Genomic DNA, 27,556 nt, shown 5'->3' with positions numbered 1-27,556 from the left:
TACAAGGGCTTGTGAGAATTTGCCCGGAAAAAGAATATGGGGAAAAAAACCAGCTGGCATAGCGGACAAAATGAAAGGTCATATAGTCTATCTTCAGCTGGACCAACCTGGGCCAGTAGCATGACATCGCACTGAAGACGAGGAGAAACGAGCTGTATGCCCCTCTGGATTCGTAAGCAAAGAGTGCGTTACATTCGTACGGACCGGAGGTATACACTGCTCGCATCAACGGGCGAGAGCTGCGACATGCTCCGCAAGACGGGCTCTAGACGCAGGCTGGGCAGCTTCGGTCTCGAAAGCTCGAGAGAAGTGGCACGTGTAGCACAGGGGAGCTTCTTGACTTGGAACTACAGCGTCTTTGGCATTCCGGGTTGGTGACTGCTCATCGGAAAATCGGACCTTTGTCCTAAAACCGCCGTCCTGGAAGGGAACCCCCTACATACTGGGCATGAAGGATCATGGCAAGTGTCTTCGCCGTTGAGGTATGTATTATAAGGGACGATTGTGCCTAACATATCGAGAAGAGATCGAAGCTGACCTGTACATCCAAGTCAATCGGGCCCGAGCTTCTTTCTCGAGGCAGTTCAATTCCAGTCGCAGTCGATCAGCCCAAGAGAATCTGAAGCTTGGCCTTGTAGTGCTTCCTCGCGGAAACACGGAAGGAAGACTGGTAACAGTTCTGCTTCGTCTCAAGCTCTGCTCCGAGTTTGCACAGCGATTCCCGAGTCGGGAAATTCTCCGATACCAGCTTCGTTAATTCACTTTCCTCTTATAATTCACGATCCGTAATTATGTATCCGCATGGCTGCTCGAAGATTTCCAGCAATCGATAAGGGGATCAGCCAATTCGAGCTTGCCAGAATGGGTGGCAATTGGTCTTATGTGCTGGAGCTAACTATCGTCCTTCATTTAGACAGTGACTGACCTGCAATATAGTACTTGGCATTTTGTGCCATGAAAGGCCGGTTGACAAAATAACGGCACAAGGGGAAAGAAGGTTAGCACAAAAGGGTGAGTGAGCATACGCAGATGATCGCCACCAGCTCCAAGCGGACAAGAGAGTCAATCAAAAAGTTATGTATAAGAAGAACAGGAAAAGGGAACCAGGCCCTGTTCAGTGTTACGAGCTTAACTAACCTCTCCCCATTGTCACACCATTGGCCCTAGCTACAAACTGAGTTTTTCTTGTAAAAAACTGCAAAGGCCGTGTTTGGCAGTGTGATATGACGCAGCGTTATAATTTTAAAACAGGGTACCCAGCTTACATATTAGCCCGGTTCACGTTGGCAACTTTTAACCTACTAGAGGCCAAGGCGGCTTCGCCGCTGCAGGTTTATGCCACAACTCCTGGCTCCCACTGATGCAGTGGGTCCATAGTTCACAAATCTGTCAAACTGGAATTTCATCTTTATGGGCTAAACACACTTTGATCGCTCAGACCCAAACCAAACATATCCCACATGAATGAAACTTGATTTATAATAATGAAACTTTTTCTCTTGAAATGAATGGATGCAGAGACATGAATATTTAAGCTTGTTGTTGCTATGTAGATTTTTTCAACCCCACAGCCTTAGAGGATCAAGAAAATGGCATTTTTAAACTTCCTGTAGCAGCATCATTTCCCATTGGGTGATTGGTATTTGGGGAAAAAAATACACACAGCATGAATCCTTCTATAATCTTTAGAGGCCAAGGTAGCTTTTCCACTGCAAACAAAAGTTCAAAAGCCCTTGCTTGTCTCCATTGGAGCATTGGCATGTAGTAAAACTCCCCTCCTATGACCAAAACTACTACACATTAGTTTAACCTCCCATGCAATTAATTTTTTTGGCTTGATGTTTTGGCAATTTCTCCAATATCCCAATATTGTTCACAGCTCAAATTAGTCTTCAAACTTTTCTCAGATTTATTTCTACCAATCTTGCCATCAAAGTGTCTCTGGAAGGCCCTTGGCTTCATATCAATTTCAAAATTAGAATTAAACTTTTATCAAGAATGTTCAATCACAAATAAACCTATCCTTGAACCAACTCTGTAACTTAATTTTGACAAGTATTAATGTGACAAGTATCAACCATGAGCATCTTTGTTCAAGCTAACAAGATCCCAAGGTTAATTTCTTACAATGCAATCACTCAAAACAGATACATCACAATTTGACACAGATTTATAGGAAAGCTGGAGGTCAGGATGGAGGGCTGGTGTGATTACCTTGATTTTGGGTATGATGAACTTTCCATGAAAGCTTTGAATGTGCTTGAAGCTTCATTTGCCTTTGGGCTTGACCTTAGACTTGGCAAATTTTATACTTCCCACCAAAGGGACAAAGATTTCTTTAGCAGGCACTTCACCTTACCACCGACCAACTTCTCATGGTCTTGCTGAATGTTAACTTGTTCAACAAAATTGTCCCTGGTGCGCGCTATGACGATACTCTCCATGGGCGCTCGCTGGACTTCCACCTCAAAGGCTCAAGTGTATGATGACACCCCACAAGCGCGGCATGGACAGGGGTGTCCATGGGGCGCCCAAGCTGGTACATACTCCAATCTGGGGATGAGGTCTGGCTTGACAGTTCAGACAAAAAGACGAGGGGGGGGGGGCGAACTCCCGTTGCAGTTGAGCATTGCAAGCTGTGTCCCTGCTGACTGTGCCAAGGAAGATCTCCGTGCCAACAGTACAATGGGCTATGTGGTATAAACCTCATAACTTAGCAACTTGACGGTCCTAGGAATCAGTTTTATGTCAAAGTCCTTAGTTTTCTTGTGAGCACGTGTGGGTAGAGTGCAATGGAGGAGAACGCGCGCCGCATGAACACATCACATTGCCTCCAACTACCTTCTTGGTTTGTTTGACAGAGTCAGGATGGATCCCAAGCCTCTGTTCACACATCCCTCTGGAGGAGATGAAGATCGAGGAACATTGAAAACCCATGTTTCCCGCCAGAATGCAACTGAAACTGCAGTAGTGCGGTCAGTACAGAGTGCAGCTGAGAAAGCCTGGCCAAGCCGTGTGTTCGACCCTGCACGCAGTCAGTTAATTCTTTTGCCAGGGGCGGCAATCCTTTCCCCCCCGGTTGTTGGACATAAGGCGACGCATGTGGGGCGTCACCCCACTCGCCACATGGGCGTATAGCGAGCGCCCGTGGAGGGTATGGTCACAGCGCACCACTGAGGCATACATACACCGCGGGGCGGTCGAGTCGCCCCAGAAACCATCAGTGGGGCGCCCCCGTGACCCAGCCATCAGGCGGCGACCCTGGTTCGACCCTAAGAACACCGCCCCACAGGCGCCCCCAAAGACGACCTTGGGACCGTCAGGGAGGTCCCAGGGGCCTCCCAAGTTGGTCACCCCGAGGCCGCCGCACTCCAAAAGGGCGGACTTGGGTCGCCCCGCCGGTTCGGCCATGGGATGCCCCTGTCCCATGGTCGACGCGTTGGGGGTCGCATAAAAAGGCGATTTGAGGGGCGGCGCAATCGCGCGACAGGGTGGCACCCATGTCAACAAGACTTGGCGACTGCGAGGCCCCAAAGGGGCAGGTTGTGAGCGTCTAGTGAGACGTATCCGGGGCCTCCACCTGAGGGCCCAACCGGTCGGCCATAATCCGCATAACTGACAGGCGAGCTTGACGACGGGGTGGGCATGCCGGAGGCGTACGACGGTCGGTTCACCTATCGGCCCAATGTGACAGCAGGCGCGGCGCTCAGACGAGCAGGGGACGCTCACTTGGGGGCACAAGGCAGGGCAGAATAGATCCCGGTGGGCTTGTGGTCCCAGTTGGGGCAGGCATCATGGGTCGGCCGCATACAAGATTCATGGGTATTCGGTCTTATTCATTGCATGTTGTTAATAATAACAGAACTGGGGAACAACAGGCCCCTGGCCGATGCCAGGGGGAGAATGCCCTTAAGAGGTGGGAAAATGAGGGGGAGGGCTCTGCAGAGCATCCTGTTTCATCCTGGGGGTGTAGCAGGATGAAACATAGGAACCCGGGCCAGTCATTAGGATGCCCAGGCACGCGAGGGTCCCGAGGGCCTCCTGTTGGCGGCTCCGAGACTTGTACCGACCCAGTGTCGGTCATGGGGCGGTGGGGGGGCGGTGGCACCCCAAAAGACTGGGATACGGCTATTCAATAGTCCACCAAGACACCGCGCGGGGGCTACGGGATAGCCGCTTGGGCGATCTCGGTTCTTGTCGGTTCGCTTCGTTACAATGCAGCACTTTACATGTGTACTACACTTCCCAAGTTCGACCAGCCGGGTCAACTGCTGCGCGCAGTCCCGCGGGTAAACCTAGCCTAACCTGAGCTCGAGTGCCCGGCGAACCGATAACATGACCATTGTCACTCCACCGGTGTATCATCAAAGTCTTCAATCACCATCAGAAAAACCGATAACAACACCCTAATTGTACGTTCACCACATTTCTCTTCTCTCATGCCCTAGACACCGGTCTACATTGCTTATCACCTTTTCTGACTGCCAACCTTCCTCTGCGTCTCCTCCATGATCCATTCTGTTTTCTCTACCCTCCGAATACTCAGCCCTCCGAATACTCAGCTGCCCCTTGATGGATTCAACTTTTGACCCCGTTGGCGATCGACCTGGCAACCCACAGCCTCTCGATCAACCTGTTGTACTCACCAAGACAAAGAGAAAGAGACGCCCTGCTGCGGACACTGCTGCCAAACCACCTTCAAATAGGCGAAAACAAGTGCAACCATCAGTTCGAGTGGCTCGAAATTCTGCGCGCCTCGATGGTTGTCATCACCCAGTGCCTAGCCAAGCCGGTGTTAATCTTGTTCGCACGCTTGAGGATGCCGCTGAACACATTGCCTTGTCCGTCGGTCGCAGCACCGCCATTGCCTCCACCAACAATACTCAGCCCTCAGGTAATCGTGTAGGTGACCTCCCCTCGCACAACAGTGTCACTTCCCCGCCCGAACCCCCCCTTGTAGGACTCAACGATCGAGCCCCGCGAAAGCGGCGCAAGAAAATTCAGACCCGCGAAGAAGACGGTTCGCGTCCCCTCCCCGCGCCTCAATCCCACGACGAGCTCATGAAGCTCACCATTGGACAGCTTATTTCCCATGCTCAGGAGGGGTCCAAGGGGGCCATGTCAGACGATGACCGGGAGTTTTTTGCTAAATTTTATGAAGAGCAACGAATGAAACTTGCCATACAAGCGATTGAGCGAGGTGTATCTGTCTCAATGGTCGACACCTTCCTGTAAGCTTGGTTTTAGGTAATGTCATCAGCTATCAGCAAGCTGATCAACCACTTCCTTCCATGAGTCCCAGCGGCTCACGAGTTGCCTTTCGAGATCTGAATGAATGGAATTTGTTCCTCAAAACACCCGAGGCTCGAGAAATCTTCCGAGGAGGTTAGAAAAAACATCACTTTCTTCCAAATTGCATTCGAGATGTCCAATAATTGAAAAACTGTCCCCCCTTTCCCCTACACAGCCGGAAAAGGGGTCTCGCACAACTGCATGATGGCTCAGGTGTCAGCCCTCCGGGATGCATTGCCGGACGAGGAGCTCGCGGCACGTCTTGATAAGGTTCGCACCAGCAAGGAATCAACTTCAACTCAAGAGTTGACTCCATCTGAACTGGCACTCGATGGTGAGGTGGATTCGTCGCCGGGTCCTCAAGAAAAGGCTGTGACTCTATCGGGCATGCGAGCCTCTGTCTCAGCCAGTCGAAATTCAGGCCGAGTAGAGAACTTCCTTGATGAATGGCTTAAAAAGGTAGGTCACCAATTTAGTAATATCTGCATGATGCACACCGCAGCTGACCCGCTTCAACAGGCTAAGACTGTTGCATGTAGTACAAACTGTGATATGATTGTATTTGCGGTATCAAGACACCTAGGGCCACATTCCTTCCAGTTGGTCAAAACGACACACAGTGCGACCCCATTCCGCAAGTACGCCGACGACATCGATGGCCTGAACACCTATGCAGCTCGCTTTCAGTCCTACTTGACTGGACACAGCACCGATCAGATTGCCGAGCTTGCCGAGGGACTTGAGAAGGACCCATCAAGACCCATCAGTGTCACAACACGGATGTCCCGCCTCATCGGTTTGTAGTCATTCCATCTATTTATGCTCATTTCACCCAGCTGACATTGCTCAACTCGATTGGCTTCGCATAGCCAAGAAAACAGAGAAGATACTGGTCAAATGGCCTTGGTCGAGAAACAAGAAGAAACTTGCGGCGGCAGGCTTTCGCCTTGTCCTCCACCCTGAAATACGAACTCCTTATGAGAAGATCTCCTCACCAAGCCGTCGCCTCACGCCGACCGATATCCGCCGGCTTCATATTGACTTGGATGTCCGATTTATTGACATTGTCAAAGTAAATCCTTCAACCAAATCCAACAACACTGACTCAGATGCAAGCAGTAGCGAATTGACGCCTGGTCCTCAAGGCAAACAATCAACCGCTGGTAATCAAGTCAAACGACCAAAGCCTGTTCATCAAGCAAAACAACCAAACCCTAGTCATCGAGCCAAAAAAACCGCCCCTTGCCCTCCACTTCAACGATCGCCAACACCTTGTGTTCAACATGAACGATCTCACTCAGTTTCTAACAGTGAAGAATCTCTGGCTACATTTCGTCGCCGACATAGAGAGCACGTCCACGCGGCCAGAAATCACCCAACTCCTCCTAGCCTTAGCTCTTCTCAAGAAGATGCCAAAGGCCAAACCGATCAAGATTCAAACTATGATGGCTCTGCCGGTGGCTGGCAGGAAGGATCTGAAAGTGATTCACATTAATGCTAATTGCTTGAACATGGTTGTGTTTCTTTTTGCATAAATATGATTGTGTTTGTTTTTTGTCACCTCTCAAGTTTTTCTTCCCGCATTGTACCTGGTGCCTCGCCCCGGTCGGTCAAGGCGTCGTTGTCTTCCGGCCGGGGTGTTGTGGAGCTGGGTGTCCCCTGGCGGCGTTGTCGGTGGATTCCCAGCTCTGACCAGGGCGGTTAATTGTTCCTACAAGCTTGTTTTGTGCGTTCAAAAGTGGGGACCCGCAGGTACCCTGCAAAAGTACCAGCGGTAACTGCCTCAGTGCCGATGAACCTTACTAATCAAGCAATTTCATCAGTTGACAATAGGAGTGGAGGATACCGGGTGGCTACTTTCAAAGCAACCGAAAAATTTCTCAAAAACCAATGCTGAATCAGACGGAAACTCTTGCGGTGACTCGGTTGTTTACGGCGAAGTGGACTGTCAAGAAGAGCAGAAGTTCCTCGAGTCTCCCCCTACTCCACCTTCTTCACCATCACCGTGCGAAGAATGTCAATACATCTCCGAAGATCCAGATCACAAATTGAATCAAAGAAAAAGGGATTTGATAGGACAATTGTCCAATTATTTAAATCTCCCCCCAGAAGATTCCGAGTTTCCCCATCTGATGATACAAGAGCTCAGAGAAGTAATGTGAGCTAACAACACCTTTCTCCTTTCGTATCTAATTGTCTTTCGCCAGTATCAATACAATGCGGATTCTCTCTGACCCACATTGTTACTTCAAAACAAACAAAAAACAGAAGAAATTATTGTGCGGGATGCAGGACTTTTTGTCAGGGCCAAGGAGTTTAATCCAACTAAAGTGCTGTAGCGCAGGGTGGCGGCGGTAGGGTGGTGCTAGCACACAGGAAAACAGAGTTGCTGTTAGCGCTGCTACGCTAACATTAAGAGGCACCTGTAGTGTAGTGGCCCACTGTTATTAAAACTGCTGATGGCAATAAATTTTGTACACAGATTTTGTCTCTTTGCCTTGTCAATGGGATGGTTTGCAAATGTATTGTGTACCTTCTCTGTGCTGCTTACACTATATAAGAGTTTATACACTATGTAGGAGTTTACACAGAGATTCTCTCTTTTTGGTGTCCCTTTCAAGTTTGTATTTTTGGTCATGAACCTTTATTACAAGTTTATCACAAGGGGAATTTTTTGTCTTGGACATGTGGCATGGAAAGTGGAATGCAGAAAAGGAGTTTGTATTCTCACACAAGTGGGTATTTCAAAGGAGTATACATCTGTTTATCTTCCTTATTTTTTACATCAGTCTGCAGATGGTGTATCAGCAGAGCGGCTAAAAGGCCAGATGTGAACCACCCTAATGGTTATCAAGTGATTTATTTGAAGTATGAGATTTGTCTAACTCATGTCTCATATGAGGCACAGCTTAAACAACCATCCCCTTACTCTGGCTGGTTTTTATTGACTAAAATATATATACATGTCAATTGAATTTTACCAAACTTGGTAATGATGAGATTGGAATAATTAAAAAGATCATATTGGAATATTTAGAAAGTTGACATTGGAGTAATTATAGAGATTACATTGGAATAATTAATAAAGATGCCATTGGAATAATTTTCATGATGTAACATAAATCTGAATAGAAAACATAAATATGGAACAAGTCACCAACTTCAAGAATGTGAAACTCACATCTCACTTCACAAACGACATACATCCATAATAATTCAATTTTGTGTAGTTTAGCTTTGATTATAGCATTCAACATGCTGTGTTTGTTTCAATAAGAATCCATAACAGCTATTCCCATTTTAGACAAGCTCAAAAATTAGAAATCCATAACATCCAAATAATATCATTCTGGAGGAGTAAACTTTGATTTATTTATTTCTAAATATAACCAGAGAATGTGAAATATATATATGTCACACAATTAATTTGAGCTGATTCTCCTTGCAAAGAGATACAATAGTCACAATCATCATATCAGTTTTGTGAGAGGCTTATCAGTTTCTTGACAGGGTGACAAGCAAATCTTCTGCAAGTTGATTTGCAGTCATAGTGTTCATATCATCTAAATATTCATCTTCATCAGGTCCATCATCATCCTCATCATCTTCACAACCCTCCTCGCCCTCCCTATTGCGTCCACCAGTCTCACGGTCTACACCAGACACCTCTTCAGGGTGATCCACAGGCTGATGAGTGGGAGGGAGCTCCTCAGCTCTACCAAATACTGTCACTTGAAACAATCGGAAATCTCCAGGAATGCCGGAAAGAAAGCCAGCGCGCATGGTAGAAGTCATTTTGTTGATTTGGCCTTGCCACTTCCGTAAAAGCTCAATGTCGCCTGTCTGGTGTGCTGTTTTTGATAGGACATCCAGAATTTTCTTGTCCCATGCAACCTGCAATCTAGACATCCGTATTAACTGAGAATGTATCAAAACTTTTGCTGATAGAATCCGGTTCTCCATAGAATGATGTGATTGCAGGGATTCGTGATCTAATAGGTTGGTCGACCGCTGAGTTAGTGCTTCAGGAGTATCAGGTGTCTGAAATAGCTCAGAAAGAGTAGACCAAAGAAGTTCATGTTGATTGATGGCCCAGTGCATTGCTCGACGTACTTCCCAACCAAGCCTTCTCTTCTCCTCTACAGCGCGTTTGAAGCTTGAAAGATGACGAATACCGTGTTGAGTGTTGACATCAATAGCCCAGGGTTCGTTTCCATTGGTAAAAAAACCGTTGTTCCAAAAAGCATAGTTTGGTTGAAGACAAAGCAACTCAGCATACTCGATTATTGGTGGTGGATGGTGAGTTGGACAGGCATTGATGAAGGCCCGAGCTTGTTGGGTGTATCTTTCCAGTGAATTCTTGAGCTGATCCGCCCTTTTGCGCACCGCAAGGACCAATCTTTGGTTGCCACGAGTACCTACAACAAATACCGGTCAATCAGCTACATTGTCTACTTGCCCAAAGGCAGAATTTAAACGTGGATGAACTTGCCCAAAGTCGTACTTTCTCCGGCTCGACAGGCTCGCAACAGAGGTTGCTTTTCCTCCACTAAAGCCAGGAATCGTTGTCGTACCTCAATTTTTGAGTGCCAAACCTTCCAAAGTAGATCACACTGGTTACCTAACTCCATGCATATGTAAGTAATACCCCATTGGTGTGACAGATGTTAATCAAGGTGGGAAATAAACCACTGGAACTCAACTTGTGAGGTTATCCATCAGCATATCGGAACGGATCCTAGCCCGCTGGTTTCGAATTTTAATGTCAAGATCTCTGCATGTGTTTGCCCGAGCCAAAGACTGCTCCACAGTGGGGGCCACACTTGCCCTTTAGAAGAAGAAACCCATTGGTTGGAATAAGAAAATTATTCCGGCCTCCAGTAAGATCTTTACCTTACCAAGCTGCATCGTGCTCCTCCTGCAAGCACAAAAGACGGCCTAATTCCTGTCGTTGGGACTCGCGGGTGTGATTGAACGTTAAATGATACTCTTGTTCAAGGGCCCATTGTGCCTCAAAGAACTCGTTGGTGTAGTTTTTACCAGGGCAGTATGGATTTGGCAAAGCATGGATTTGGGAAAGCGCTTCGCTAGCAGATTGAAGTGTTTCTTGTGCATTTCGTAACTTTTTTAGAAGCCAATCAGCAGTAGCTTCAAGTAACTGTTTGATAAAGTAATCTGATCGAGTTTGAAGGGAGTCAAATCGATGTAGCCTGGTTGATACACGCAGAGTGGATATAAGGGGTGACATAAAAGACCAATATCTCTCAAGACCTTCACCGTCAGTTAAGCCCCACCAGTCGTTCAGGCGAGGGTTGTACTTAACCTGGCATGACCACTCATGCACATAGGCATGGAAAATTGACGTTCCAAATCGGAGATCAGTGATTCGGTCACTTAATAGGCCTTGCTACAGAGTAAAGACAACATAATAGTCAGAGTTGAAATTCATGGCCTAGTCTGATGCTGAGGTTATGTGGATGGATACCTTTTGAATGTGAGTTTTGAGGTGACATCCAATATTGTACAGCACCCCAAGCTTATGATTTGGCAAGTCAAGCAATATGTTTCAAAGGAGAGAGACCGGGTAGAATAGCCTTGAAAGATGAAACTAAATTAGTACAAGTATAAACATTGCCATAAAACAGCAATTTGATAGATGGAGTACTCACTTTTCACCGGTTTTATAGACATTAATGTGCATTAGTGGGACATCATGTCGACATGTGCTCGCAAATAGTCCATTGTCATCACATTTGTCCCATGTTGAATCATTTCGAGTATCGTCTGCTGCCTTGTGTTGATCAGAGCAAGGTGGCTAGTGGGAACAACAACTTATGTGTTTAAGATACATAGCAAACTTCAGTTGGGTGATTGGTATGATTGGAACTCACATTGATTCCGACTGCTGATTCATCTGTCTCTTCGATAGCTGCTACATCCAAATGAACCTTTGAGGGGGGAAGGAAGCTATGCGGGTACTGATCTTCACGAGGGTTGTCTTTACTTGCATATGCATAGTGTCGTTGCTGGAAGTTGCCATCCATTGCAATCATCACGTCGGGTTCAGCTTCGTTTGCCTTAGTTTCATTTTGACTTGGACCGAAGCAACGTGGACATTTGCTGGCCCACTTATCGTGTTTGGTGAGTTGTAGGCCATCTTCGAATAGCTTTCTTTGGCCGTCTAAGATGCGACGATAGAGATCAGTACAGTGGGTGAATGGAACTCAAAGGTCTCGTCGCTTGCGATCTGATCCACGATTGAACAATGGGCTGCTGCTTCAACTATCGAGATAGGATGAAAGGGATTGGATAAAGGCGGATCCGGATACTGCGGAGGCTTTCCATAGTAAGTGGTGGTATTGGACCAGCCGGATTGAGAAGGCAGATCGGGGCTTTTTGACTGAGCATGCAAAGTAGCCATGGTGCATGAGTTGGATGGGGTCCGGCGTACACTTGCAAAATGAGATGAGTTGGCTTGGGTGGCGCTCTACATATTTCAACAAGTTTTTGTGGATTAATTGTGGGATCCAAGGGATGTTTCCATGGTAAATAACTCACCGAGTATGTCCACCAAGTCAACCGGTCGTTGATGGATGTTTGTCAATTCGCATGTACAGATATCAATAGGTGATTCGAATCCGACAGCAGGAATAGTCCAGTTCTTTGTTTTTTGCTGGCACAAAAGATAGGTGGCCAGGGCTTGGGTTTCGACAAGGCTCCATTGTTGATTAATGCGATCTCTTTTTTCAGCGTAGCGGCGAAGACGGAAATATTCTGCATGAGTAGAAATGATCTCATTCCCATCTTCGTCAGCTCTACGCAAGTCATTATCGATGAAGCTGCCTAGTAATGGTTGAATGGGAGCAGGTGACTCTTGTGGTCCCCTTTCTTGAGCTCTCAAGGCTTGCCCAGAAACTGGATGGTGAAGTCGTCCGGCGAGCTGAACAGATTGACCATAACGTCGATGCTCGGCGTCGTGCTGATACGAGCGGTCCCTAAGAGTCCGGCTGCGTCTAGAGGTCCCGGTATTTAACGTCTGATACGAGGTATCTGTGCGGCGGCGTCGCCTGCTACGGTTCCGGGGGGGGGAGTTGGGGTTTGCCATGACGTAACGTGGGGCCTGAGGAATCGAACCGTTGCCGGGATGAGTCTGCCTATGGTGCCGCCGTTGAGGGGTGAGAAAAGGACTTGGACGCCGGGCTTGAGCCGGTGTATGAGCCGGATTGCTCCGATCCGCTCCTGGCTGACTGGGGTTGGTCGAACTTGGTTTACATGCGCACAAGTTCACACATGTAAACAAGTGCACTGTAACGAAGCGAACCGACAAGAACCGAGATCGCCCAAACGGCTATCCCGTAGCCCCCGCGCGGTGTCTTGGTGGACTATTGAATAGCCGTATCCCAGTCTTTTGGGGTGGGCGGTGGCTCTTGTATGCACCACGCCGTGGCAATTATGGGTCACAAGGGGCGCCGATTTGGTGTGGCTGTTTTTTCAAAGTTGGTGGCGCCCCGTCCCCTCTTGATTGGGTGTAGTTTCCCATGCGGGGTCAATGGGGCGCCACGGTCGCCGCCAATTTGACGCCCCACTCGTCCCGTCGTCATAGCTCTGTTGAATGTTTGGGAGGTGGCGTTGGTTGGGGTGGCTTTGGGCATCGTATTGGGGACAGTGTGGCGGGATGGGTTGCGGGTATGGCGTGGTCTTTGGGTTGCATCAAGCTTGGCGGGGTGGAACGCCTATAAGAAGGGCGGTGAGTTTGAGGTGTGAGTTCCTCAGGCGACTCACAGGCTGTAATTCCAGCTTGGGGGTTGCCTCACCCCCGTCTGCTGTTGCATTTGCACAGTCTGGCGGGGGATATTCGTGGGCCCCCCTTGTTCTTTAGGGCTGGGGGCCTTCCTCCCAACGCTTTTTAACCCTGCTAGACAGTGTGGTGGTCAAAATGGTAGTCAGCTTCAGTTTCAATCTTCAAGATCAGCCCTCAAGAAAACCACCCTCAAGATCAAGATTCAAATCTCAATATCACCTTCCCAAGTCCTCTCAGCTTCCCTTTTTTCCCCTCTTCCTATTTCTCACTTTCCTCTCTGTCTCCTCTTCTCTTTTTCTTGGTCCTAACACAGAACTACCTGTGGATTTATTCCTAGTTGTTTGTCTTTTCTGGTTTTGTTTCTTCCTTGTCTTCCTCAGCCATGTCCATTTCCATTCTTCCTGGTTCCTTTCTCATCTTCTTAAGTTGTGGTCCTCATTGGTTTCATGTTTTCAGCTCTTGGTTTTATTTCTCTTCCTTTTTCTTCTTTGTGTTGTCTTTTTTCTTTTCTATCTCTCTGTTGTCTGTGGTGTGTGCGCGCGCATGGCGCGCAAGGAGATGATGACATGTCTGTGACAGGCCTCCAGGAATCCAAGTTCCCGGCGAACTTGGAGGATGGGAGGCCATAGCACCTGTTCTGATCCAAGTCAGGAGTTATCAATTCATTGATCTTTTTCCGAATCCAAGTCCAAAGAATCCCCAGAGTCCCTTCCCAGAATCCTCTTTCTCAAACCAACACAACCGCCGCCGAGGATCAAAACCCCGGCGAAACAATCTGGAAAACACGGAGACTTTCACTCAGTTCAAAACGCGCGCTCGAACACTCCAGCAAATGGTCAACTTTGACTGCGAATCCCCAGTTATCTCGGACCTCAGTCTTGCGGAATGGATGACCATCGGCCTCCCGGAGGAACTGCAAGGCAACGTACAAAAATTTGAGTTGCTTGAAGCGGAGCCCTTCGAATACAACCGCTTTGCAAAGCGTGTCCAAACATTCTACGAGGCCCTGCCAAAACGCCTACCACCATCGAACCGAGGCAAGCCGCTGAACTCCCAGGCAAATGCAACCACTCAAGCATCCTCAGATGGAAAACCAACCGGACGGATGTCGGATGAGTTACGTTGGAGGATCCATTCGTATTTGGATTTGTTAGGACGCTGTCACTGGTGCAGGGAACACTGTGGTTCACCGAATGGCACCTGCTCGGCCCCCCGCGACAAAAATCGAGTCAATGTCCCTGACAGTTGGGTTACTCCGGTCAAACCGTCTAACTACTCCGCCCCACAAGCGTGGAGCTCTTCGAAAGGTCCATCTAACCATCCCCCCAACACCAGCGCCGGTCGAGCAACCTCTCGCCCAGCGGGTGTGGCCAGCGTATCCGACGATCAAGACGACCTATACCCAGAAATGGAAAAAGCAGCGACGGCGGCAATTGATGAACTCGACTCGGCCATAGCTCAAGGCTATGGGGAGGACGAGGACTTGATCACCGAGGAAACGGAAGCCGCCGCAGTCCAACACTTCAACGACATGCAGACTAGCTTTGCCTCTTCGCTCTCATCCCTCATCAATAGCACCATCCTAGGACAGGACGCGGGGTATGTGAGACATTCCCCTAGGATCCACAAGAAACTACACCTCCTCCATAAAGGAAGAAGCTTACGTAGGAAAATCCTAACAGTGCGGATAACAAGACAAGTGATTAGGCCGAGATTGAAACTCCTCACGCTCCCCACCCAATCTCAAAACCACTTCCACTACGCTATCCATTCGAATCTCTACGACTCATCCGGACCTTCCGTGAGGGCAGCTCCCAGAGCACCTTTTCCCCTCCCAGCGCTGCCGCCGGCCTAGCACCGGACGGAGCTCCATATTTGGTCCCCCGAGCCGGGATCGAACCAGCAACCTCAAGATTTACAGTCTCGCACTGTGGTTTTGAGGCGTTTGGCGGTTATCAGTATCCTTTTCTTTTGATCCTTTCTCTTGATTTTTTTTATCCATCCAAATCCAGGAGGATTCCAGCTGAACGGAGTCTGGTTCTGTTCTCTCAACTATCCCGCACATCCACGAACACAAACAATCTCGAGCGATCGATCGTGCGGGCCTCTCTCTCCCCGAGTGGATTCCTTTGAGGCGCCAACAGTGCCTCAGAGCAATTCCCTCTCAGCATCTCATCCATTCAATCATCACGTACAAGATCAAGTCGTTTCAGGCTCCAAACACTCCTATTTCTGTTTTTCTTCTTTCTGGTGTTCAGCGGCGGGGCATTAGGGCTACAAAAGTAAGTCCCCTCCACTTAGTAGCACCTCCAAAGCTTCTACATTGTCAAAGCATCATCGCCACTCTGTGAGCCGCACCCTATTTTCCGTCAAATTTATCCTTAGGATTCGCTACGATGGTCAAGATTGTACCCCATGATGAGGATCTGGGTTTTGACGGTACGGATGTGGAAGGATTTCTAGCTTTGTATGAGACAGCGGCCAAAGTCAGTGGAGCCTCGGAAACGGATATGGCTTATCAGCTTCGATGTTTCATTCTCAACTACGATGTGTTGGACATTCTTGAGACGGTTGATGGCTTCAAAGATAACAATTGGCTCAAGCTGAAAGCTGCTATGTTACGGTACTGGGGACAAGTTGAGGTTCCTCGGTTCTTGCGTCAAGATCTTGAAGTTCTTGCTCAGACGTTATGGAGCTCCGCTCGGTGCTAGGCCGGTGGCAGCGCTGGGAGGGGAATGGTGTCGAGTGACTGCCCTCACGGATCGGTCCGGAAAAATGAGACGGAAGATTTGAGGTGATAGCGTTGTGGAGGTGGTTTTGAGAGTTCGCCAAGGGTTGGATTCTCGGCGGCGGTTTTGTTGAGGATTCTGGGATGATTTGAGGGATTCGTCAAGGGGAAGGGGAATTCGTAAGACTCTTCACTCTTGTTTCTAGACTCCGGACTCGAGATGGCGGATCAGAATGCCATGCCGCTCCCCTCCTCCAAGTTCTGCGAACTTGGACTCGGGGAGGCAACATGTCACATACATTTCATCATCTCCTTGCGCTCCGTGCGCGCGCACACAACACAACACAAATAGACAAGAACACAAAAGGAACAGAAAACAGAATCAAAACAGAACAGGACAACAGAGCTCAGCAGGATAGAAATAGAGTAGAAAGAAGGGAATAAGAAATGAGGGAGAAATGACACAAACCAGACAAAGGAATAAGAGAAATAGATCAGAAACCAAAGGCAAAGAAATAAAACCCACAGCACAAGCTGTGTTAGGACCAAGAAAGGGAAGGAGGAGGGAATAAAGAGGGGAATGAGGAATAAGGGATGAGAAGAAGGGACAGTTTGAGAACCTTGAGGCTTGTGGGTCTTGATCTTGAGTTTTGTGATGATAGCTTGAGTCTTGAGAACTGGATCTTGATTCTTGATATGAGCGCCGGTGAAATTCGAGAACTGAAAATTCACTTGACTACCGGTTTGCCCACCACAACGTGGTCGGCTAAGGGAGGTATTTCATCAGCTCAGGACTATCAAGTCTTTTGGAAGTCCTGGGATCAGATTCAGTCCTACCTGCTTGCAAACAAGCAGATTGGTACCATCGAAGAGACCAGAACCGACTACTATCTGGCCTTCTCTGTCCGTGTTCAGGAGCAGATCCGCGCAGAGCTCACCAGGAAAAAGATAAGAATAACGACGCGCAATGGCCGATTTCAGCTCCCGGTTTTTGAGAAGCTCAGCGAGGCCGTCAACAAAGTCATGCACATTTTGCAAACCACTCGTCGTCCGAATGGCGTTTTGGGAGATCTAGCGACTGTTGACGATATTTCTGAGGCCCCGCAATCAGAGAAGCGCAGAGAGATGGAGCTTTTGATTCCTCAAGTGCCTCAAGCCCATATTCCAGATCCTGATTGTCTCGTTCGCCATGTAAACATCGTACAGTTCACACTTCAGGATCTCAAGTTTCTAGGCCGTTCGTGGTTGGAAGAAGAACGCCGCTCATTTGCTGAGGACTGTCCAGCCTTTCGTCAATCTTGGGATTCACTTGTTGCTGCGCTAGTCGGGAAGTTTCTTTATATCGACACCCTTGAAGAAGTGAAGAGCTTATGTTATGAAACATTCTCTCTGATTGCTCAACCTCCATTGCCGAGCTCACCCAAACCGTTACATACAGCAAGACTTTCCTCAACTCAGTTTGGAGATGAGGTCTTAGAGAGAACAACCAAAGATTCAAGAGAAGCTGGATCCGCGTTGGCCGAACGCCTTTCGTGGTCGGATTCACCCGCTTCCCCGTCAGAAATTCTCGTTGCCCAAGAGATCAAGAAGCCTATTTCAGATCCTAAGCCCCCCTCAGTCCTCACAGCCAATCCCTTTTCTCGAGCCAATCAATCCGACCCTTCTCACAGGCTTGACCAAAATCACAAGTCTTTAAATATTCTCTCTGTGCCTTGTCCCCCGGGTCTCAGACCTTTTGAGGATCCCACGCGAGATGAAAATCTAGAGTCCTTCGACCTTCCCTGTGTTTCCTTTCCTCCAGGCCTTAGGCCATATAAGGAGCTTGCGCATACGGGCTCAGATTCAGAAGAAGAATACATGGACGTCGAGACCAATCTTCAGGGATCAACTGGAGAGCTGCATTCGGCTGAAGGACTGTCTTTCAACTTGATCCTGTCGTGTAATCCTCCTGTCTTCCAGTCGGAAGCTGGCCTCACTCAAGAAATCTTCGCCAACACGCTGGATCCTTTTTCTCAATCCGATCAACACAATCCCTCGCAGAAGCAAGATGAGAATCCCCTGTCTTCGGAACCTTCTTCTGTTACTCCACCTACGGAGGGCATAGCCTTTTCCCCTGAGCTTTGCGATCAATTGGTTGAAGAACTAAGTCCAGCTAAACGCTCTTCGTTTGAGCTAATTTTGAAGCGCTCTGTCAGTTTTGACTCGATATCATCAAGGACACGCCCGCTAGCCGACAAAGAACTGAAGACCGCTGATGTTGGGAAGAGAATCATCCCTCTGGATCGTGCCGAGCTTAATATCAAAATGAGTCTAACAATTGACAGCTTTGGTCAATCACCTCACTTTTCAGATTGTCGAATCAACTCAAGCGGTTTTTTGCTTCCTCTCGTTTTGCATGGTGAGGCCGATCCTGGACTTGCATGGAGTCGAACTGGAGTAGGCTCCGATCCAATCCCAACATCCCAAGATCGCCTCCGAAATGAGGGTAAACTACCGATACTTCAGTTGGAGCGTGGTCGAGGGGGTTCTATTTTAGTGGAGGCAGAGAGACTAGAAATTGACTCAAGCCTTCTACTGGTCTCTTTCACTTTGGTGGTGAAGGTGGATCTTTTCCTCACGCAGAGCCGAACAGGAGTAGGCCCCGACCCCGACCCCCTTTGGACATCTGAAGATCACCTCCGCAACAAGGGTAAACTACTTCTTTTCATCTTGATCTTGACGGCATGGTTCCTGCACTGGGATCCGCTTCCAATCGGTCTCCGCGATGAGAATAAACTACATTTGTCATTGCTTGCTCAAAATTCTCAACATCCTTCCTCACACGCTGTCTTGTTTCAGGATCAAGATGGTGAGCATCCGAACTCCTTGTTTCAGGATGAAGGATTTGTTGCTCAAGACACCTCATTTCAATACAAGCAGGAGATTGAAGAACCTCAAGCTTACCCGAGTTTAAAGGCCCAGGCGAATGAGGTGGAGGATGGGACACCGCGGAGGGATTGGAGACTCAAAGTAAGTTCTCTCCAATGTGCACCTCCAAGGGTAGATACCCACCAGCGTTTCAAACCCTACCTTCGCCACACTCGTGAGCCGCCATCGGGATCTTTGTTTGTTTTCTTGCCAGGTTCCTCTCAGCAACTTCAAGCTGGAAGAAGGTCAAAGGAGTCTAGGGACAGACTCCAAGTGGTGGGTGGATGTGGTGGTCAAAATGGTAGTCAGCTTCAGTTTCAATCTTCAAGATCAGCCCTCAAGAAAACCACCCTCAAGATCAAGATTCAAATCTCAATATCACCTTCCCAAGTCCTCTCAGCTTCCCTTTTTTCCCCTCTTCCTATTTCTCACTTTCCTCTCTGTCTCCTCTTCTCTTTTTCTTGGTCCTAACACAGAACTACCTGTGGATTTATTCCTAGTTGTTTGTCTTTTCTGGTTTTGTTTCTTCCTTGTCTTCCTCAGCCATGTCCATTTCCATTCTTCCTGGTTCCTTTCTCATCTTCTTAAGTTGTGGTCCTCATTGGTTTCATGTTTTCAGCTCTTGGTTTTATTTCTCTTCCTTTTTCTTCTTTGTGTTGTCTTTTTTCTTTTCTATCTCTCTGTTTTCTGTGGTGTGTGCGCGCGCATGGCGCGCAAGGAGATGATGACATGTCTGTGACAGGCCTCCAGGAATCCAAGTTCCCGGCGAACTTGGAGGATGGGAGGCCATAGCACCTGTTCTGATCCAAGTCAGGAGTTATCAATTCATTGATCTTTTTCCGAATCCAAGTCCAAAGAATCCCCAGAGTCCCTTCCCAGAATCCTCTTTCTCAAACCAACACAACCGCCGCCGAGGATCAAAACCCCGGAGAAACAATCTCAAAACCACTTCCACTACGCTATCCATTCGAATCTCTACGACTCATCCGGACCTTCCGTGAGGGCAGCTCCCAGAGCACCTTTTCCCCTCCCAGCGCTTCCGCCGGCCTAGCACCGGACGGAGCTCCATAACAGGGATGGGCGTTGGGCCACGGTGCGTCAGCTTGCTGCGCTGGGTGGCAGGGAGCGGGGTTTTTTTTTCTCTTGTTTTTGGTTATTTGAATTTTATTTTTAGCTTTTTTTTGTGTGTTGTGCGTGAATTGTGAGGTCAATTGAGCCTGTATTTGCTTGTTTTGTAAAATGGGAAACCATGGCATTTTTTTTTGTAATTGCTTCATGTATAGGGGAAACCCTTGATTTTTTTTTCATTTTTTTTGTAATTTGCTCATGTGTAGGGGAAACCCTTGAATTTTTTTTCTGCAAACCTGAAGCTTTAATATACTTGGATTTTTATCTGATTTTATCATAAAATTTCAACAAATTTTTCAATCATCAGAAAAAGTAGTTTCAGAAGAATCTGACCAACTTGAAAAAAATGATAAATTTTAATGATAAAATGGATAAAAATGGCCTTAAAAATCCAATGTGAACCGGGCTATTGTAAACCACATTTTTTTAGGATAATCTTTTGTAAGTAAGCTGACATGAAGCTTGACAGTTTAATTCCAAACTAGAGGCCAAGGCGGTTACACCAGCTCCAGCCAGCTACCCACCATCTATCCAATATCTATCCACTATTTACCCCAATCTCCCAACCATCTCCTCAACTTCCAAAATTTACCAAGGAGGTCCTGTTCAGTTTTTGATGAGCCCAACTGATCCTCAGTTCTGTCCAGCTGATACTCAGCTTTGGTACCCAGCTCATACTCAGCTTTTCTGCCCAGCTCATACTCAGCTTTTTCACGCAGCTCACTCTCAGAATTGGAATAAAGCCGTTTGACCATTCCTTGCGCAGGTGATGCTCAGCTTTGTACTAGTCCTGGCGCAGCTGATGCTCAGCTTTGTACCAGTCCTTGCTCAGCCTTCTCCTAGTCCTGTCCCAGCTGATGCTTGGCTTTGGCCCAGTCCTGGGCCAGCTGGCCAGCTGATGCTCAGCTTGCTGAGTATCAGCTGAGCCTGGCCGGGGAAAAAGATGGGAATCAGCTTGGACAGGACCAGAGCTGAAGATTAGCTAGGCTAGGGCCAAAGCTGAGCATCAGCTGAGCCATGGACAAGGCTGAGCATCAGCTGTGCCAGGGCCAAAGATAATCATCAGGTGGCCAGTTCCAAAGCTGAGCATCAGCTGGGCCAGGGGAAAAACTGAGCATCAGCTCAGCTAGGGTAAAAGCTGAGCATCAGCTCAGCTAGGGTAAAAGCTGAGCATCAGCTAGGGTAAAAGCTGAGCATCAGCTGGGCCAGGGCCAAAGCTGAGCATCATCTGGTTTTTTCACATTGAGTGCTTTGATCCTGACACCTATCATGTGAGCCCCAGATGTGCTGGTGGAGAGGAGCAGCATTGGAGCAGTGTTGGAGCTGAAAGCAAAGCTGAATCATGTCACTTGCCATCAAGTGACTACTTTTTTTTCCTGGTGAAGGCGCATCCAGATCAACACAGGGTGTTAATAGGCATCCAAGGAATAACTCAACTTGGGTTCGTGGTTTTACCTACAGAAAGGTAAGGGTAATCAAGAGTTGATGTTATTCCTGAATTGAAAGATGGTTGAGAATGAAAGCACTGTTTAGCTATAGAGTTATGGTGTTCAAAGTTGGTTTGCATAATTTTATGCATGCATAAATCATAAAATCATAAAATCTTTTTTGCAGGGGATATGACTGTCTGATTATGTAATACAAAATTTCCTCACCAAAAGATTTTTATGATTTTATGATTTATGCATGCATAAAATTATGCAAACCAACTTTGAACATATGGGTTAAACTTTGCTGTAATAATATTCTGAGGGATAAACAGTCCTGGGGGGTGTGTTTATTAAAAACAGATAATTGCGTGGACATGACTATATTTTTTTTTGGCAGCAGTTCCTATGGAAGCTCCGACCACAAAAAAAAGGTCAAATATCAACGCAACTACCTGTATGAAGGCACAAACGCTGGGGAGACAATAATTTGGCTAGAGCCAATCAATACACCCCAGCAGCCTGGGGAATAATCAGTTCTGGGTCGCCTCCTTTTATGCCTTCTCAAAATGCACACAGTTCCACGTGCCAGGTTGGGTACAATGCTGGGCTTATTTTTATTGTTTTGTGCATATCACTTTTCCAATTGCTCAATTAGGCTACTTTCAATTCTTTTGTTCTTCATCTAAAAAGCATTACCTGCCAACTTGGTCCCACTCTCCAATCGCAACACCTAAATTGGTCCTACAACATCTGGAATGCTCTGTTCTTCCCTTCGATCTGGATACAACTGCTTTTCCAACCGCTACAATAGTTCACCACATTACTTTATGCGGCCGTCCTTATGTTGCTTTCCCGGCGTGTTAATTTGTGATATCCTCAAGCGCCCACGGACTATTTATTTTCCCGTTCCTTTGCCTTTTTTTGCTTTTTCATCCACCCATTGGGATCTTTGTGCATTACAGCACAAAAGTTTAGGCTTGATCTCCTCAAGAAACAAGCGACTATGTATTTATTTTCCCGGTCCATTGACTTTCCCCATAGGGTAAATAGCAAATCTTGGTGCTTTCCATTGTGTATCACCTATCCCTGTCGCTGAACCTCACATCCTTTTACGTGTATCAAATATCTGTGTGGAATTATACCGGGTCCGTGAATTTTACAAAACTTATTTCACAAGGCATAATCCTTGTGAAAGGGATGCATTGGGATTTTATGGGATGTATACGGTAATATGTATTTTTCCGGTGCTTTCGGACTTGTTTTGGCCCTTGTAAATTATTCATTGTAAAACATACTATGCAAATATACTATGTAGATAGCTTTTACATAATATTACACTGCATGTTTCACAAACCTTGTGACACATCCTTTGGAATTTCTTCATCTGAACTCCAAAATGTATTTTTACGGGATACAGGTTACAAGCCTTTATTTTACAATGCTGTATTTGCCCGGTATGGAGCTCCGTCCGGTGCTAGGCCGGCGGCAGCGCTGGGAGGGGAAAAGGTGCTCTGGGAGCTGCCCTCACGGATGGTCTGGATGAGTCGTAGGGATTCGGGTTGATAGCGTTGGGGGAAGTGGTTTTGAGATGTTTCGCCGGGGTTTGGATCCTCGGCGGCGGTTGTGTTGTTGAGAAGGGATTCAAGGAAAGGATTCTTGTTGATATGATGGACTCTGGGATGGGACTCGGAAAAAGATCGATTTATTGATAACCCCTGACTTGGATCAGACCAGGATGCTATGGCCTCCCATCCTCCAAGTTCGCTGGGAACTTGGATTCCTGGAGGCCTGTCACAGACATGTCATCATCTCCTCGCGCGCCATGCGCGCACACACACACAACAGACAACAGAGAAAAGGGAAGAAAAAGACAACACCAACAAGGAAACAGGAAGAGAAATAGAACCAAGAGCTGAAAACATGAAACCAATAAGAACCATAAGAAATAAGAAAGGGACCAGGGGAAATGGAACTAAACGTGACCAAGTACATGGAATAAACAAAACCAGAAAAAGACAACAACTGGGAATAAACCCACAGACAGATCTGTGTTAGGACCAAGAAAGAGAAGAAGGGGAAGGAAGAGGAAGTGAGAATGAGGAGAGTGGGGAAAAGGGAGAAGGAATTTGAAGGATAAGAAAGGGATGGGGAAAGGGGAAGTTCTTGAGGATCTTGAAGTCTTGAGGATGAGTGAGAATCTTGATGGTTGCTTTTAGATCTTGATGCTTGCTGAGTATCTTGCTGATCTTGATGGTGGTGGCAGCAGACTGCTTCTAACTAGCTGACAACCAAATGGTTCACCACACCGGAAAATTATTCCAACTCACCATGACACACAAAATTTACATGCCTCAACGCCTCGATCACATTGGATTTCCACCCACTTGAAAGTATGTCCTTCCGCCTTCTATTGCCGTCTGCCTTCATAACTCCCTCATCCCAATCGCAATAGTGGAGTAACTGCAAACACTCAAATTCTCTGATTGATTTGATCACCACCAGCCCCAATGGTGAAATTCCTCTTGAAAATGTTCCATCCAAACGTCTATGCAAATGGCAAGCTGTGTCTCGACAAACACCAAGTTCTGTCTTTTGCTCAGGTCTTCAGCCTCGCCCATATCACATCTGGCTTTTTGCTGACCATCGCCTCCTTCTATTGTGCAGCGTCGTCGGCGCCGGCTCGGCAATCATCCATTTCCAGGAACTGCTGTTTGGATCAATACTTCTGATCTGGACAACGCTTGTGCGCACTCCAAACATTGAGCACATTGCTGACACCATCCACTGACTGACTATTTCTCTATGTGTTCTTCCAGATTTATCTGCTCAACATCCATTCCAAGAGGGTACAGCAACTCATCAGCTCCTTTAACCGAGACCTCCAGATCGACAAGAGCTTGTTTTTGGCCAATTTTGATTTCTGGAAGGAAGTGATCCGGCGAGTTTGGGACGAGAGTCTTTGTGTGCTGTGAGTCTCAATGCGTGTTCTGTTCTTGTGACGATATCTTACTCCAATGGGTTTAGGATTTTGGGCATGCCCAAGTACTGGATGGCCAAAGGGAAGCGCTTGCGATGGTGGGAAGAGGTTCTGGGAGCGCCTTGTCTGGTCAATTTTGACGGAACTCATGGGGAACGACTGGTTGAGAACAGAGAATGTGCGACTATTCGAGGGGCTTGGTGCGGAGAGGTACAGCCAAGCTGCAGGCCAAGCGGGCCAGCGGGCAGACTCAAAAGCGCTCGCAATACAGAGCGTTATCCGGAGCGAGTTCACTGGGCCCGACTGTTTCTGGAAGCCGCATAATGCAGCCGATCTTGTTGGTGTGACCACCTTCTTTGGCCGCGCCGATGTCGTCCCGTTCCTGTTCACGGTGGTTTCAAGTATGACCAACGGCCCGCGGATCCCGTCTGTATCTCCACCCCCGCTGACCTGCGCGCATCTGTTGCCCAGAACCAGAACACCCAGGTCCAGATGCGGCGAAAGGTGCGTCTGGTCTTACGCGCACTAGAGAATAAAATTGTCTTTTCCCCAATCTCGGTACCCTGGGAGGCTGTCCAAGCTACCTCGAAGAATAGACGATGGCCATGGTGGCTCCAGGGCGCGCGCTCGGACGTCCAGTTCCGTAGCGGAGTGCTGAGGATCCATCGGAACTGCCAGAACGAATAGCAAGGATACAACTGCAATTCTGGGTTCCAGGTCTTGATTGAGTACGAGGATGGCCAATCAACCAAAGCCAATGGGACCACGATCTCCCGGATCCGTCATACCCGGCTACCGCGCTCCCTAGGGTTGAGGGACGACTTCAAAGTCATGCCAATGTTGTCCAAGCTCTTCCACAATAACCACTTGATCATCTCGACCACGCTGGACAAAGTGGACCGGGCACTCCGCTTCAAGAAAGTCCGAGCAACCGTTGAGGCCAGCTGGGTGGACAGTCAAAGATCAGCAAATCGAGGCGGCGGCAGATAAGAAGGTAATTGATGGGGCATCTTTGGAGGCCACTGAGGTTGCCATGGCTCAAACAAAGCCCAGGGGTGCTGCCTGTGAGCCCCAAGAGAGTGTCAGTGCGACATCTGGATCGGAACAAGCGGGAGGTCGCAAGCAAAAAGCCTCTGGGGAGTCAAGGCTTTGTAAAGCTAAATTTGGTTAGGGATGGCGGGGGGTATCCGTGGTCTCTTTTTTATTTTTTGTTTCTCCATGTTTGGCGCTTTGCAATTTATCACTTGCAAATTTTTATATGGCTCGTAAATTTCACATTTTCTTTTGCCTGGTGAGAATTTTGCGACCGTTGTGAAGACAAAAATACATCCCTTGTAAGTGAAGCCTTGTGAATTTGAAGTTTTTGGGCCCCACATGCTATTTTGCGGGGCTTATTTTTTACAAGGGAGATCATTGCAAGAGAATCACTTGTGAAATCACATTTCAGTCCGTTGGACAAAAAAATTACAACGTATCTTTTAAAATGCTTGTTTTACAATGGTGGAAAATATGGGAGGACGTGTGGAAAATTATGAATGCCTCCCAGCTTGTCATAATTTCACAATGGATGCAATTTACAAGGCTTATGACTCGTAAAAGAAGGGTTGTAAAATTCTACCCCCCCAAATTATACACATTGGAAGCCCAATTCACTGATTTCTTTAATTTTGTTTTCTACAGAAAGATTCTAATTCAGATCCTTCTCCTCAACCATACCTTTGAGTGAATTGGTTCTTTTCTCTTTGGTTGGGGTAGTTACAACAAGGATCACAGTTTACTTGAAGCTGAATGCAAAGAACCAGGTGAAGTTTCTGGACCGGATCAAGCTTCCGGCCGCTGTAGGAAATACAGGGGTGGATGGGACGGTGACAAATGTCTTGTCAACTAAGACTGTTGGGGTCTGGATTGATCTCCCCACTGCAATCATCCAGTTCTTAGTCTCCATCTTCAAGCCTCCTCACTCCGCCTCTGTCAGCTAGCTACTATGGCAGAGCCACCGCGACAAGATACAAATGGAAATATAAAAAGTAGTTTTACATATGAAAGAGACATTATTACTCTTACATATGTAAAACTACGCAAAAACATTAAATACATATGTAAATAATTGATTACTTAGCTTTGTGTAATCAATAAGTAAAATATTATAGAAGATTCTGATTCTAAGGGTAAAATAACCTAGGGTACCTCACTCACACGTACCCTTAATTATTATCCCTTCCTTGTGTAAACTAACTTCAAAGTTTAAGCGAGAGCATCACGCCCCGCGTGAATGCACTTGTATGCATATATATATATAAGTACATGTGTTTACACCCAGTTTTAGTGACGTAACTGAGGTGTTGTGTATAGTTTAAAAGATGGCTTTATTTGTTGCGTGGCGCACCCAAGCCCGCGTGCTCTGTTGCCTAGAGCTCAAGCCCGCGCGCAAGGTGTACATATATGCATATTGCATGAACTGGCCCGTAACCACTGCGCCTGGGCTACTAGTAAGTGAGAATGGGCCAGAATACGCCCCAATAGCAACATTACATGTGTTATATGTATTTTACACATGTAATTAAACGCCAAACAAGATGTAATTACCACGTCATTCCATATAAAAACATTCTAGACTGAAAAGAACTCTTGTAGCGTGCTCAGGAGATACTAGAAAGCGCCCCAGCTTCTCCCAAGCCTCACTACACGTAGATTACAACTGTAGTAAATATGTAGAAGAGGTCAAATGAACTGGAGCACTTAATAAGCGCCTCCAGAACATGTATGAAGCACTGCTTGCGTGTGTACAAGTGCACAGAAGCCAGTTCTAGTACCTTCTGTGGCACATTTCCACGGAAATGAGCGTCACAGAACCCCCAAACCAGCCCCCATGACGTGTAAAGCATGTGTAAAATCACGCAGAACCTCTGTAAATGGTCCTTGGCAACCCTTGTATCCAAGCCCCAAGGTTCCACGACCGACAGCGCCTTCTAGCGCAACCAAATTGCCTCAGAATGCGCCCACAAGTGTCCCCATGTCCCCTGGGCGCCCCTGGAGGCCTGCCTAGGCTATAAAAAGGGCCCTTTCTCCGCCCCAAAAGGAGATTCCCCAGCTTTACATTACCTATTAGAATTTTACCCGCCTTCAACAGCCTCATTAGCCTGTGATTTGCCAGGTAAAATACCTACTTTCGTGATTTTTAGCCCCAAATTCCGCCCTGAAGCTGTCCAGTAACCACCCTGCCCTCAAGATTACCACTTCTGAGCGCCTCCAACTGCCCAACTTCACGCCTGAAGAACCTCAAGTGCCCCTAG

At 47.4% G+C, this 27,556-nt stretch overlaps 3 protein-coding genes across 3 annotated transcripts; 2 read left to right on the top strand and 1 right to left on the bottom strand.

The window, feature by feature from the left end:
• Window positions 1–5,291: 5,291 nt before the first annotated feature.
• Window positions 5,292–6,787, top strand: PtA15_11A705 (uncharacterized protein; the record flags this gene model as incomplete). Its single annotated transcript, XM_053161642.1, has 4 exons — window positions 5,292–5,385; window positions 5,468–5,751; window positions 5,812–6,088; window positions 6,162–6,787. 4 exons carry the CDS (start codon window positions 5,292–5,294, stop codon window positions 6,785–6,787), a joined length of 1,281 nt encoding a protein of 426 aa, XP_053025568.1.
• A 4,729-nt stretch (window positions 6,788–11,516) lies between these two features.
• On the bottom strand, window positions 11,517–12,397 carry PtA15_11A704 (uncharacterized protein; the record flags this gene model as incomplete). The annotated part of the gene is made up of 2 exons (XM_053161641.1): window positions 11,517–11,539; window positions 11,851–12,397. The coding sequence occupies 2 exons, from the start codon at window positions 12,395–12,397 to the stop codon at window positions 11,517–11,519; spliced, it is 570 nt and encodes a 189-aa protein (XP_053025567.1).
• Window positions 12,398–23,814: 11,417 nt separating this feature from the next.
• On the top strand, window positions 23,815–25,253 carry PtA15_11A703 (uncharacterized protein; the record flags this gene model as incomplete). Its single annotated transcript, XM_053161640.1, has 7 exons — window positions 23,815–23,873; window positions 23,951–24,029; window positions 24,103–24,254; window positions 24,311–24,473; window positions 24,535–24,693; window positions 24,735–24,896; window positions 24,981–25,253. The coding sequence occupies 7 exons, from the start codon at window positions 23,815–23,817 to the stop codon at window positions 25,251–25,253; spliced, it is 1,047 nt and encodes a 348-aa protein (XP_053025566.1).
• Window positions 25,254–27,556: the final 2,303 nt, after the last annotated feature.

This window comes from Puccinia triticina, chromosome 11A (assembly GCF_026914185.1).
Source record: "Puccinia triticina chromosome 11A, complete sequence".
Taxonomy (NCBI): domain Eukaryota; kingdom Fungi; phylum Basidiomycota; class Pucciniomycetes; order Pucciniales; family Pucciniaceae; genus Puccinia; species Puccinia triticina.
Note: the sequence above shows the minus strand (reverse complement) of the source record. Positions and strands in the feature narration are given on the sequence as shown.